This window comes from Sinohyriopsis cumingii, chromosome 5, assembly GCF_028554795.1.
Source record: "Sinohyriopsis cumingii isolate HCF-2022 chromosome 5, ASM2855479v2, whole genome shotgun sequence".
NCBI classification, from domain to species: Eukaryota; Metazoa; Mollusca; class Bivalvia; order Unionida; family Unionidae; genus Sinohyriopsis; species Sinohyriopsis cumingii.
In genome coordinates, this window is record NC_142965.1 from 36,338,940 (window position 1) to 36,353,151 (window position 14,212).

At 34.3% G+C, this 14,212-nt stretch overlaps 1 protein-coding gene across 1 annotated transcript in view; it reads left to right on the forward strand.

Annotated features, from left to right (window-relative positions):
* Window positions 1–14,212, forward strand: part of LOC149798941 (importin-5-like) — a 154,801-nt gene that overhangs the window by 83,472 nt on the left and 57,117 nt on the right. The window contains exons 15-18 of the mRNA XM_089957857.1: window positions 2,336–2,419; window positions 3,432–3,564; window positions 10,323–10,384; window positions 13,929–14,085. Of these exons, the coding sequence (XP_089813983.1) occupies window positions 2,336–2,419; window positions 3,432–3,564; window positions 10,323–10,384; window positions 13,929–14,085 (436 nt within the window). The remainder of the gene's footprint in view (window positions 1–2,335; window positions 2,420–3,431; window positions 3,565–10,322; window positions 10,385–13,928; window positions 14,086–14,212) is intronic.

The following is a 14,212-nucleotide window of genomic DNA, read 5'->3' on the forward strand; positions in this document are numbered from 1 at the left end:
GCATTTTTGGGGGTAAATTGGTTCTTTGAGAATACTTAGCTGATCATACTATTTAAAAACCCTCCCTGCAACCCTGCCATGCAAGCATCCTAGTTGGTATTTCACTCAGCTTAAAAAACTAGCAAGATGTGGCAGCAAGGGGAGGTAATTAGCATGATTTAGTGCCCATTGTTATATGATCTGGACCGAAAAGATGAATTTTAATATGGATGGACTCAGGAGGTATCGTTAATGTTATCAGGTAAGTATTCTCTGAATAACAAATTTAGTTAAAAATTTGCTTTATCCAAGAATATTTATCTGATCACATTACTTAAAAAAGCCCTACCAGCCACCCTACCATGTGAGCATCGTCATTGGTATTTTGCTCATGGGGCAGGGCCAGATTTTATGTACAAATTTAATGCTGCAATCAGCAACCTAGTATAAAAAATCATAAAAAAATCAAATACACAAGTGAGGTCATAAAGGTCAATATTTTGGATACTTATATTAAAACAAAGCATAAGAATATTATCCACTTGACCAGAGAAGTCAGTGGCAGTTCATAGCAGAAGAAGTTTATGCACCCCAACCCCAAATTTCTACTGCCAATTTTCATGTCCGAAGGTCATTTTTGTCACCATGTGATGCTCACAGTGCAAACACAAGATCTTTTCCTATATGACAGTTCTGCAAAACAGTGTGTACTAAACAGGCTAATGCAATTGAGAATAGTTGTTATCCAAGCCGTTTTTGAGATATTCTACTTGCCCCACACCCATGCATTTACTGTTATGGGAGGCTAGCTCTTCTTCCTAGCTGACTGTTGGTATTTCACTATCAACATACTGCAGAGTAGCTATGGAAGGTGTACATACCTGACATCAGTTTTAAGAACAACACAAGCCCAAGACACCTAGTTCACAAATATATCCATATCTTTAAATAGTAAACAATAATACCTGAAAAAGTTGCACTATAGCCTTAAGTTAAGAAATTTGCCAGGGTCCAATTTATGAAACTGGACCCTGCCACCACTTAAAAACTAGCAACACCTGGTGGCAGCAATGGAGGTGATCAACAGTAGTTATTTCCCCTTGCCTTCATGATATAAACAGAAAAGATGAATTTTCATCTTTTAGTAGGCTGGATACTCAAGGTAGCATGTTTATATCCCTAATGTTAATATGATCAGATAAGCAAGGAGAAGCAGTATTTACTGGGAAAGTTTGCTGTCTTGTATCAGGGTTCTTACAGTCTTTGAAGGTCCTTGACAGTTTGGAAAAAATGAGGTAGCATTTTCAAGGTCTTGAAAGTTTGAGAAAAATCAAGCAGATTACACTGAGGTTTTTAAAAGTCTTTGAAAATTGAAATAAACCCAAACATTTTAATTTCTTTCTATAGTCACAAATAAGATTGTCCAAGGTTGTTAGATTCGGATCTAGTCGAGTTTTTCTGGTTTCTTTCTTTTGATTAATTATAGTTTGAATTTCATCATTAAACAATATTGTAGTATTTTTCACTGGTTGTTTTCTCATATAACATAACTTGTATACAAAATGTTAGCGAAAATAGGTCTTGGAAGTCTATGCTTGTAGTCTTTGAAAGGTTGGGAAAAGTCTTTGAATTTATCATTCAGAATTCTGTATATACTTGTTGCTATATTCATCTGAAACTTTGTATAATATAGTTATAGCTCTAATGCTTATACACTGTTATCCCAGGAGCTCCTGTTTTCCTTTTCTCAACTACTTCAGAAGAAAGCTTTGGTCATCATTGTAAACAGTGGTAAAGTTTTTTGTTGAAAACTTTAAAGTCACATTTTCTTCGATGTCATTTGCTGCATTTAAATAGAACATGAAGATAATATTACTGTGGGTGTAAAGTATATTCTTTAACATGGCAGGAGATCCTATCTTGTTTGTCTTGTCTCCATAAGCATCATAGTCAACAATGCTGACGTTTTGTGGGAAAGTTTATAAAAATCAGATTCAGGAGTTATCTTGACAAGCATTCAGACATGGGTTGGGGACCCCAGCTTCAATGGAATACTGTTTTTTTTATATATATATAGATTCAGCTGGAAACAAGCGATGCTCTTATGTTTTTTTTTTTTTTTATCTGGACAGCCTTCTACATATTAGACATATTCAGTGGTAACCTGTTGGTGAGAATTAACTTTGTGTTTGTATACCATTTATTTAAGAATGGAGTAACTGTTAGTGGTGATGCATTGGTGAGCATTGAATTTGTGTTTGTATACCATTTATTTAAGAGTGGAGTGACTGTTAGTGGTGATGCATTGGTGAGCATTGAATTTGTGCTTATGCACCATTTATTCTTTCTTTTTCAGTTTGTTCAAGATTGTAGTGATGTGATGCAGCTGTTGCTGAAAACACAGACAGATATGTCAGATCTTCCAGATGATGACCCACAGGTATCCCTAATTTAAAAAACATGCAAATTGGAACAGGTATCCCTGATTTAAAAAACATCAAATAAGAACCCTGTTTGTGATGGTTGGAAATATCTTTTTTCATAGGACCTTACCTTAAATCATGTGACAAATTTCACAATCTCAGCAATTTAAAAACTAATATAAGAGCTTTAAATATAGAAAATATATAATCTTATACTTTTTATGCAAAACTTTATAAACAATATGAATGCATTTATGATTTAAATATTAAAGAGTTATAGATTAGATACTGAGAATATCACCACTTACACATGATAAGTGACTACTTTTTATTAAACATTATGGATTACAAATAATAAATTTGCTTATAGTGTCACCATTTTTGGTGTTTAATGTTTTACGGCACAGCAGCATGAGTAGGTTATTTAGTGCCAAGGCAATTGGATTAAAGTGTCTTGCCCATCATTGTAACTGACCTGAGCTGATAACCCTGTGACTCAGGCCAGTCAACTGAGCACCTCTGCTCCTGTCTCCATTAGTTGCCTCTTCTGGCACGCTGGAGGACACTATAGGGCTATGTTAGCTCAGTTGGCTTGTAATCCAAGGGTTGCAGGTTTGATATCTGCCTGGGTCAGCTGCCATAGTATTTCTTTGGGGGATGCACTTAGATGCCATTTCCTTGGCATGATATAGCCTATAATGTGCTGAAAGCACTATTAAAAACCTGTGACAACATAAGGAAACATAGGAATCACCTGTCCAGTGGCAACAGTGGCATAATTGTCAATGTTAAGTGCTGAAGTTTTGTGATTAGATTTCTTAAAGTCAGAAACAGGGAAGGGGATATATCATTGTTTGGGCTGCAGACGTGATTCCATGATGACTTTTGTTTTTATCTGTAAGCTTTCAGAGGTATAAGTTTCTCTATGACCAGTATCATCAGAAAGATAAGCACCACATCATCAGATCATCTCAGAATATCTGAAATTTGAAGGAGACCTTACATGTGGACTTTTTTTCCCACTTGCAGATTTCATACATGATATCAGCATGGGCAAGGATGTGTAAGATCATGGGCAAGGATTTCGAGCAATACTTGCCATTAGTTATGGGCCCTGTGTTAAAGGCAGCCTCACTCAAACCAGAAGTTGCTCTACTGGATAGTAAGTGTCACTTAGTTTTTATTGTACCTGTCTCTAACCAGCTTGTTGAGCTATCGTTTTATATATATTGTAACTGTCTCGAACCAGCTTGTTGGGCTATCGTTTTATATATATTGTAACTGTCTCGAACCAGCTTGTTGAGCTTTCATTTTATATGTATTGTAACTGTCTCTAACCAGCTTGTTGAGCTATCGTTTTATATATATTGTAACTGTCTCTAACCAGCTTGTTGAGCTATCGTTTTATATTTATTTTAACTGTCTCTAACCAGCTTGTTGAGCTATTGTTTTATATATATATTGTAACTGTCTCGAACCAGCTTGTTGAGCTATCATTTTATATATATTGTAATTGTCTCGAACCAGCTTGTTGAGCTATCGTTTTATATATATTGTAACTGTCTCTAACCAGCTTGTTGAGCTATCATTTTATATGTATTGTAACTGTCTCGAACCAGCTTGCTGAGCTATTGTTTTAGGGGCAGTCTGACAGAGAACTTTTTTTCTGTGTATTGTACCTAACTTGGGGATATTCAATTACGAGTAGTTCAAGAGAATGTGTACAAACCTATACATTTCTGAGCGATTTTAGGATTGTTTGTACCCTTATCTATGTTAAAATATAAAGTTTTCACAAAGTTAAATACTCCAACATTTTAAAAGTGATGGTTGATAAAATATTTATTGATATCCAAAAATATGTGAGAAAGCTTGCCAGTAGCTTCTCGTGGGTCGGTTGTTCTTTCCGGGGTTTTCCCGGGTTCTTCCTCCACCATTAATACTAGCTGCCATGTATAGCCTATCGTGTTCTGAAAATTGGCATTAAACCCTACTACAACAACAACGATATCCAAAAGCTTGAAAAGTTTCACTTAAAATGATCTTTATTGTAGTAGGATATTTTACCTGTCTAAGTCATGAGTGATAAATGTGTGGGATATGATGTATTCAATTTGATCTGAGATGCAAGTCAGTGACTGCAACAACTTGCTAGATAGTATCTGATCCCACCAGTATTAGTTTTGGAGCACCGGTAATGAACAGTTTATTTCAAAAGATTAATAACTGCATGCAAAAACTAAGTATGTATGAAGATAAATCCATATCATACCCTCAGTTATTTTTATAGGAAAAATAGTTGCATTTACATGTATGTGTATAAATAAGGGCATGTACATGTATGTGTATAAATAGTAGCATGTACATGTATGTGTATAAATAAGGGCATGTACATGTATGTGTATAAATAGTAGCACGTACACGTGTATAGATAAATGCATGTATGTGTATAAATAAGGGCATGTACATGTATGTGTATAAATAAGGGCATGTACATGTATGTATAAATAAGGGCATGTACATGTATGTGTATAAATAAGGGCATGTACATGAATGTGTATAAATAATAAATAAACATAAGTACATGTGAGCTGTCTTTCATTTTGGGTTGAAATGATAACACGTGCTTGTTGATTGTGGGATTTATTGCTAGATAAATGGTACAAAATAAACCTAAAACGATACAAAATGCATACTTAGAATAAAAGACAATTACAATACAGAATAGAATAGAACCAACACAGATACAATACACAGTATACAACCCACCCACTGACATTTATAATTGTATTAAAGAAAAATATAAATGATACCAAACTCAAAGGGTATAAGTTTTCCAAATTATATTCAATCCCCGGTCTTTCACTTGAATGAAAGACAAGTGCTCTTCATCTTCACAACTTGTACTGCTTGGGGTGTTTTCTGTCTCAAGAACTAGAGTAGGAATGCCAGAAGCTTTTGTTAGTTTGGCAGGGAATTGATTTTAATACTTGGGAAGCATGGGAATCATGCACCGTTATCGATCACTCACTCGTTCACTCACTCGTGACAAACATGCACATTAGTTCACAACCGAAGTCCTGGGTCACGTACATAAATGTATATAAATAAACGCACATACATGTATATATAAATAAGCATATATACATGCATAAATAATAAAGATGTCAAAATTTTAGAAATAGCCAACAGGGTACCTGTAGATCCGAATGATCAGGTACCCAGTCAAAGGGAAAATATATTTAATGTGAACCTGAACTGCTTTAAGTTCATACATGCCAACCCTCAAGAGGTATAAGGATAATTATTACTAATATGATTTGCAAAAAAGCATAAAAAGTGTAATCTATATATTAATGACAAAATTACAGAAAACCATATGAAATACTTAACATTTATCTTTGCTACATTCCTGGATTTGCAGTTTATTAAAATTCTATTAACAAATAAGCTAAATCCATGTTTAACTTTCACTGAAAGGTCATAAAGTCGAGTACACAAATTCTGATTGCTGTATTACATCACTGTATTACAGCACTGTCGAATTCCTCGTTCAGAATTGTAATTGTTTTTGATTTGTCCTTTTCCAGATACAGCATGTTCTTCAGTTTGACAAAATTTCACTTTAACATTTTGTAGACATTTAACATTCATGAGTCACATTGATAAAGCCTATTACACTTAATATTTAGTCTTTTTTTTTTTTTCAATGTAGACTGATCTGCTACAGTAGTGTGTATCAAACTATAATGAATCTGACACATAGTTTCAAATTTAAGAAACCCATCTGTTTTCTTGGAAACTTGTCATGTACATTTACTATAAATAGGAAAGAAGGTAACTGTTTGATGTACAAAGGCAAATGGTCACACATGTTTAAAATATAAGATCAGTAGATAGAAGTGTCCATGATGGATAAATGTGCAGTAGTCAATAGTCACACAATACAAACCATGAACTGTACTCGCTATTCTGTGGCTCACTTGCTCTTGACATTGCCAGATATAATCTTTGATCTGAACTTGGAAACATGTTTTGTTTTATTTTGTGTTTTTGTGGGGGTGGTTGTACTTTACTAAACCAGTTTCCTATAGCTAATTTTATTACCCGGGTAATTATGAACAGGTGAATACCCAGGCACATGATGAGACCTTTAATAAACAAGGGCTTGTACATGTATGTGTATAAATAAACATGTGTCTAAATAAGGGCATGTACATATATGTGTATAAATAAGCATATGTGCATAAATGTATAAATAAGGACATGTACATAGATGTGTATAAATAAGCATATGTGTATAAATAAGGACGTGTACATATATGTGTATAAATAAGCATATGTGCATAAATGTGTGTAAATAAGGGTATATACACATATTTGTATAAAAATAAGCATATGCACACAAATGTGTATAAATAAGGGCATGTACATATATTTGTAAAAATAAAAGCAAATGCACATAATGTATAAATAAGGGCATGTACATATATTTGTATAAATATAAGCATATGTGCATAAATGTGTATAAATAAGGGCATGTACACATTTGTATAAAAATAAGCATATACACATAAATGTGTATAAATAAGGGCATGTACATATATTTGTATAAAAATAAGTATATGTGCATAAATGTGTATAAATAAGGGCATGTACACATATTTGTATAAAAATAAGCATATGCACATAAATGTGTATAAATAAGGGCATGTACACATATTTGTATAAAAATAAGCATATGTGCATAAATGTGGATAAATAAGGGCCTGTACATGTTTTTATATAAATAAGAAAAATTAAGACTACAAGATTAAGTTTGATCATCAGTTTTATTGAGCTGTTCATGGTAAGCCAGTTCTTTATTGCCATTTTTTATTTTTTTCATGAACTGTTTGTAAATGGTGTTCAGTATGGTATCTTAAGTGTAAATACAGAAAATTCACAAATGATTTGTATTAAGATGTGTTGATAAGGACACTTCAAATATTGGCATCAACTAATTCTAAAAGGGAGCATTCATGCTTTTTGTATAGAATTAGGTCTTTTTAAGGAAAAGATCAGACTGATTTGCCCAAAGCTTCTAGAGTTAGACATGTTCTGTTACTTAAGGCCTTAGTCTAATAGCAGTAGAACACCTGGTTATCCACAACAGTGGCATGCAAATTGTTTGGACTGTCCCATGCTGGACAATAATGTTTTACATCTGATTTTAGCTATTGGTCTTAATAGAAAAACTAGAACCATCAGCTTTTTAATGAACACCTTGGTTTATTGGAGTGCTTGGGATCAGACACCATTTATTTCATGATTTGTTCTTAATGCCAGTCACAAGCAGATTACATCACTGATAAATATTTTGTTGGTAATGCTATTATTGCCCATAATTATGTTAAAAAAATAAATAAGTAGTAGAAATTGTCATTGTTAAGATTGGAAATTGAAAATTTTACAGTGAAATTTTTGAGAGGAGTATAATATACTGCATCATAATGTGTGATCTGAAGGGGAGAAAATGAACTCCCCCTCCAAATCATTTACTTTACTGCTGGAAGATAAATCCAATATATCACCACATTTTGTCCATGAAGTCATTTTATTGCCATGGAATATGTTTAATAAAATGTATCTAGATGTGCCGACATGTATATGCATTATTTGGCATGGTGATGTTAAGTTGGGGTTCTTTAATTATCCAGATCATTCCATTAATAATCAGCAATAAAAATAATGGATACACTCCACAGCTTGTAATTATGCAGCGTGACAGAAGACTTGATGTTGACAGTTCTGTGGTTTAGTTCCAACCTTGCCTTCTTTGCCATCTGCTGCTATCCTGGCTTCCAATCAGTCTGCTCAGCCACCCAGCTGGCTTGTCCATCAGTATGAGGTCTCTTGTTGGGTCTCAAACCAGCTGACTGGCCTGTCTAATTGGGTGCATACAAGGGGTCTGTCTTCATAACCATCTAAACTGTTTGACCATTCCAGCTTATATGTTATGCACTTATCTGTCCATCTAACTATCCTTTTAGCAGGTGTCCTGACAGCACACACTGTGCTACTTGTCCATGTGCCAATTCAGTTGATAGGTCTGAAATCAATGGTAGATATTGTAATATCCCCATTAATGATACCACTTCCAGACCTGCCAACCCTTACAATTTGACCATAAGTCTTATGGAAATTACTCGTAAAATATAGACTTAAGGAATAATTGCAAAAATTGCATTCACATTATTGTTGCAGTAAAATCTGAATACTGGCATCTCTATGTTCGATTTGGAATAATGTTTCATATTAGAATCAAAGGAATTTGTCATGGAACCAGTCTGTGTTTACTGGAGAACCTCAGATGGTTTAAACTGCACATTTCCATGCAGAATGTCTATGTAATCAGGCTGTTACAAATTTAATTTAGAAATGGTGTCCAAAAAATTATACATTTTTTAAATTAAAGGGACAATAAGTCTCTTACAAAGTTCAAATTGTAGATTAAAAACTTATATTGAGAATACTGGGAGGAAAAAAGCCTGGAGGGCAACAGTTGTGTTTATTGAACATCATGTGTTGATTTGAGTGTCTCGTGGCAAGAGAGATGATAGCCATTGCCACATGAAATTTAAAACAGAAAAATTCAAGGATTATGTCAAGGTAAGAGATAACAAGATGCCATTTGAACTGTACTATCAGTAATTAAAGTCTTAATTTACTGTACAAATTTTTTTTTTGTTAAACACTGTCACTGCATTAGTCAATGATTGCACTTTTGAACCATCAGTGGTGCCAGATTCCCTCCTCCCACCCTGCTCTGATGTCCCATCAGTAGTCAGGTCCCAAAGGACTGTTGCACATGGTCCAGGGACTTGAGCAGCAAACTTGTTCTGTGCTATGTTCTGGATTCTTTCCAAAACTCTCCTCTGAGGTTCAGCCATGGAAGGGTGAATTCTTATTAAATGGACAAGGGTAATTCCATCCTATAATAACAAGCTATGACGTAACAACAGGTAAATGTTACATCATTACCCATCCCCCAAATCTATATTTTTGGTATGGATCAGTGTCTAACAGTTGTTAGTGCTTTCATGGTCCATTGCATTGAATATTTTTCTTGTAGTCTGTCAGATTACTGGGAAACAAAAAACCTATACAATCCTTTCCATCCAGTTGTGAGGAAAAACTGTAAAATTAGTGTAATTCCTATTCACACTATGGGATGTAATCACATGCCTTGACATCAAGACGTTTTAATTTTGTGCACAAACATCATGGTCAAGTGTCTCATTAGCAAGGACTTGAAGATAGAATTTCAGATTCCTGTGCTGTAGTGGAGAAATATCTGAACAGAATTTACCTTCAAGACACTAGCATTTTGGGAACTATTCGTATCTCCCAGGGAATAGTAATAGCATTTTGGGGACTTTTGAAATCTTTCAGGGAATAGTAATAGCATTTTGGAGACTATTGAAATCTTCCAGTAAACAGTAATAGCATTTTGCAGACTTTAGAAATCTTCCAGGGAATAATAATATCATTTTGGGGACTATTGAAATCTCTCAGGGAATAATAATAGCATTTTGGGGACTATTGAAATCTTCCAGGGAATAATAATAGCATTTTGGGGACTATTGAAATCTTCCAGGGAATAGTAATAGCATTTGGAGACTGTTGCAGTCTCTCAGGGAATAATAATAACATTTTAGGACTATAGAAATCTTCAAGGGAAAAATAATAGTACTTTGGGGACTACTGCAATACCTCTTGGAATAGCAATATTTCAACATTTGCTAATGTTGAGGGCTAGTGAACATACCATGCATCAATCCTGCATCTGAGATGGGAAAAGTGCTTGGCATAAGGTATTGAAAATTAAATGCTGATATACTGAGACTAGCATGTGTTCTAAATATCTTAATATTGCAGGTGAAGATCTGGCTGATGTGGAGGATGACCCAGACTGGCAGTTTGTTACTCTTGGAGATCAGGTCTGTATTTATATATCCTCTAACCTCAGTACAGTCCTTATTAAATGTGTAACAAGTGTGTGTGTGTGTGTTTTATCATACATGATAAGCATTAACCTGTTTATAGTGGTACCCATCTTACGAGGCCATCTCTTTGGCATAAAAAGCTGACCTTAAGAATGAGACGGCCTTTCTTGAGGTGAAAAGAATGGTAAAAATATACTATTCTGCAGTTTAGCAAAGTGACTAATGATGGGGAATGTGTGACTTCATCAGCAAAGTGACTAATGATGGGGAGTGTGTGACTTCATCAGCAAAGTGACTAATGATGGGGAGTGTGACTTCTTGAGAGGGGCCTATTAAGAGGAAGACCAATGTACAGCATCATTGCAGTTGTTTGACTTAAATTGGCAGTGAAGTAGTGCATAATGTCTCTCAATGCAGATAGCTTTTTTTTTTCATTTTAAGTGCCAGTGTTAATGAATAGTTATATAAAATCTCATTTAAGAACAGATGTCATATATGACATAGGACAATAGTTATATATGACATAGGACAATAGTCAGTTTTTATGTTTTCTAATTTCATGGTGTTTGTTTTTTGTAATCATATCATTATATACGTTTTTATGTTGTAGGTGTTGTCTAATGTTGTAAAGCACTTAGAGCTTCTAAAGAATAGGCACTGTACAAAGTCCTCATTATTATTATTATTATTATTACATGTGACATAGGACAATAGTCAGTTATTATATATGACATAGGACAGTAGTTATTATATATGACGTAGGATAATAGTCAGTTAAATATGACATGCGACAATAGTCAGTTATTATATATGACATAGGACAAGTCAGATATCATATGACATAGGACAGTAGTCAGATATCACATATGGCATAGGACAGTAGTCATATATCATGTATGACATAGGACATACATACCAACCATTATGCTATTGATGTAATCATTATGTTTTTCTTTCACTAAACTATGTCTTACACTAGACTGTTTATAGATTACTTTTTTTCATACAAAGAAAACTTTTAAGCAATAAAACATTATTTTTGTAATTTTTATTATCATCTCTTTAATTCCACTCATAAATTTGAGAATGTTCTTAAACAGGTGACTGCTGCATGAGAATAGCATAATTGTCCTTTCCTTTTTTGCTGTTTATAGCAACCATATACGACCCGTTTCTAAGAAAACATGGGTTTCTTCATGTGTGAAATTTGCCTCACAAATTTTCTTATTCAAAGCAAATTAGTTAGTGAACCAGTCTATACTTTTAAAGAAAATGGCACCAGATGTTTAGTGAAACGCTTTATGGTGTAAGTTGTGGATGTTATGTGATGAAAAATGTTAAAGCAGATGTATCTTTTCAAACTTAAAAACATGTCAGATCAAAAAAGAAGGACAAATCAACACTACATACCTTTAAAGAAGGGGCCCCGAGTGGTCTAAAGCGCTCTCCATTATGGATCACTGCCATCTCACCTCTGTCTGTGTGGGTTCGAGTCTAGGATTCGGCCAATGTGGGTATGTGAGAAAGCTTGCCAGTAGCTTCTCGAGGGTCGGTGGTTCTTTCTGGGGATTTCCCGGGTTCTTCCTCCACCATTAATACTGGCCGCCGGGTTCTTCCTCCACCATTAATACTGGCCGCCATGTATAGCCTATCGTGTGCTGAAAAATGGCGTTAAACCATACAACAACAACAACAACAACCTTTAAAGAAGAATATGAGAATAGTGTATTACAGCATTCTGAGCAAATGACTGATAATTACAATACTCCAGATTGAGATAATTTAGCGAAAGTTACACATGTTGACAAGTTAAAGTGAGTGCTGAATGTAAATAATTGTTCAGTATATTTTGTGTTTGTATTCTGATTGTAATCCATATGGATTTTGCCCATTGTGACAAGAATTTTGATCAGCTGCAGAAACAGGTTAGCTATAACACTGTATCTTATTCATGCGTGCTATAAATTGTAATTCTGGCATGTAAGATATTAAACATACTTTTTATATCCAGATTACACTTTTTTGACACTTATAATAGCAATATATATGCTTATGCCTCTCAGGGATTGGCATATATGGGACAATAGTCAGATATCTATGACATAGGACAATAGTCATATATATTACATAGGACAATAGTCAGATATTGTATATTACATAGAACAATATTCAAATATCATGTATGACATTGGACAGTAGTCAGATATCATGTATGACATAGGAGGATAGTTGGATATCATCTGTGACATAGGACAGTAGTCAGATATCATCTATGACATAAGCCAATTGTCAGATGCACATTAGAGATACATGCAACTTGACGAACATACAAATTTTATTAAAGTTTTCAGGACTCACTGATGGTTAACATGTATATACATAGATTGTGCCCGATGCAGGGTCATGGGATTCTCACAGAAATTATTGAGTCATGCAACTTTAAAATCCCAGTGGCTTAAAGATACAAAGGACTTGTGGTTCGCATGATTTATATACGTATCTAATTCAGAATGTTTATCAAATCGTTGTGTTTATACTCTTCAGCCAGGATTGAAGTTCATTTGGTAGGTGTATTTGCATGCAAGCATTTATTGGACCGAGATGTAGTGTTGCTTTGCCGAAACCTTTGGAAGACTCTGATTTGCCTCCTAGAAGGGTATAGCAAATTAATCCATTCACCATCCATGAAGGAAATTTATAGCTTGTGAAAGGCAGAGAGTCAAGTAAAAATATAAGAATGAATATGTAGGGAAGGTTATGGACACATAGATTGTCTGCTTAGGTTGACACATGGAAAGATCAGATGTGTGATGCAGAATTTGGCTGCAATTTTGCCATCTTAGAAAGTGATGCAGAGGTTATTGCCCAAAAAGTGTACCCACTTCCCAAGTGCAGGTAGATGTGAGAGACCTCCCCCTCATCAGACAATTTCTGGCAACATCCACACACAAGTGATGCTTAGATTGATGAGGTTATGACATAAATCTACTTGTAAATTAAGGAAGTTCTTGGGAAATGTTTTCAAGTAATGATTATTTATGCTTAATTTTCAAACAGATCAATACATATAATATGTGAGCTGCACATGAATCATAGCACATGGTGCCAGCAATTTCATAACAATGAGCACAGTGGCACAAATTAAATGTTATTCATTGAATGTTATTTCTTTATAAATGGCATTAAAATGAGAGTGCATAAATCAAATCGGCATTGGTATGTAGGTAGGTATGTATGTATGAATATATATGTATGTGTGTGTGTGTGTGTATATATATATATATATATATATATATATATATATAATTAGTCTTTATTATGAATATTTCTCAAAATTAGTTTCTGCCATAAATTTATGATATATTTTATACTCATGAAAATTATTTTCATTGGGAATATCCTAAAGTTATCATTAAATAATTAATATTGCAATGTGAGCTTTAACAAAATTTCAAAGAGAACAAAGATTCACAACATTTGTTGGCATTTCTAAAATTCATTTTCAGCAAAGTAAAAGATTACTTCATTTAATTTTCAGCAAAGTTTTGGTATCAAAACTGCAGGTTTAGAAGAAAAGTCAACAGCATGTCAGATGTTGGTGTGCTATGCCAAAGAATTGAAGGAGGGTTTTGTTGCCTACACAGAGCAAGTGGTCACCATTATGGTTCCACTCCTAAAGTTTTACTTCCATGAGGGTATCCTTTGAAGTTTATTGCGGCAAAAAAATTATTTTGCCTGTGAAAACAGAGCAGTGCCTTGATCTCGGCTCATACTGGTTTGCATTGTTTTTACCTTTTATTACCATTGCAGTGATTGCTAAAA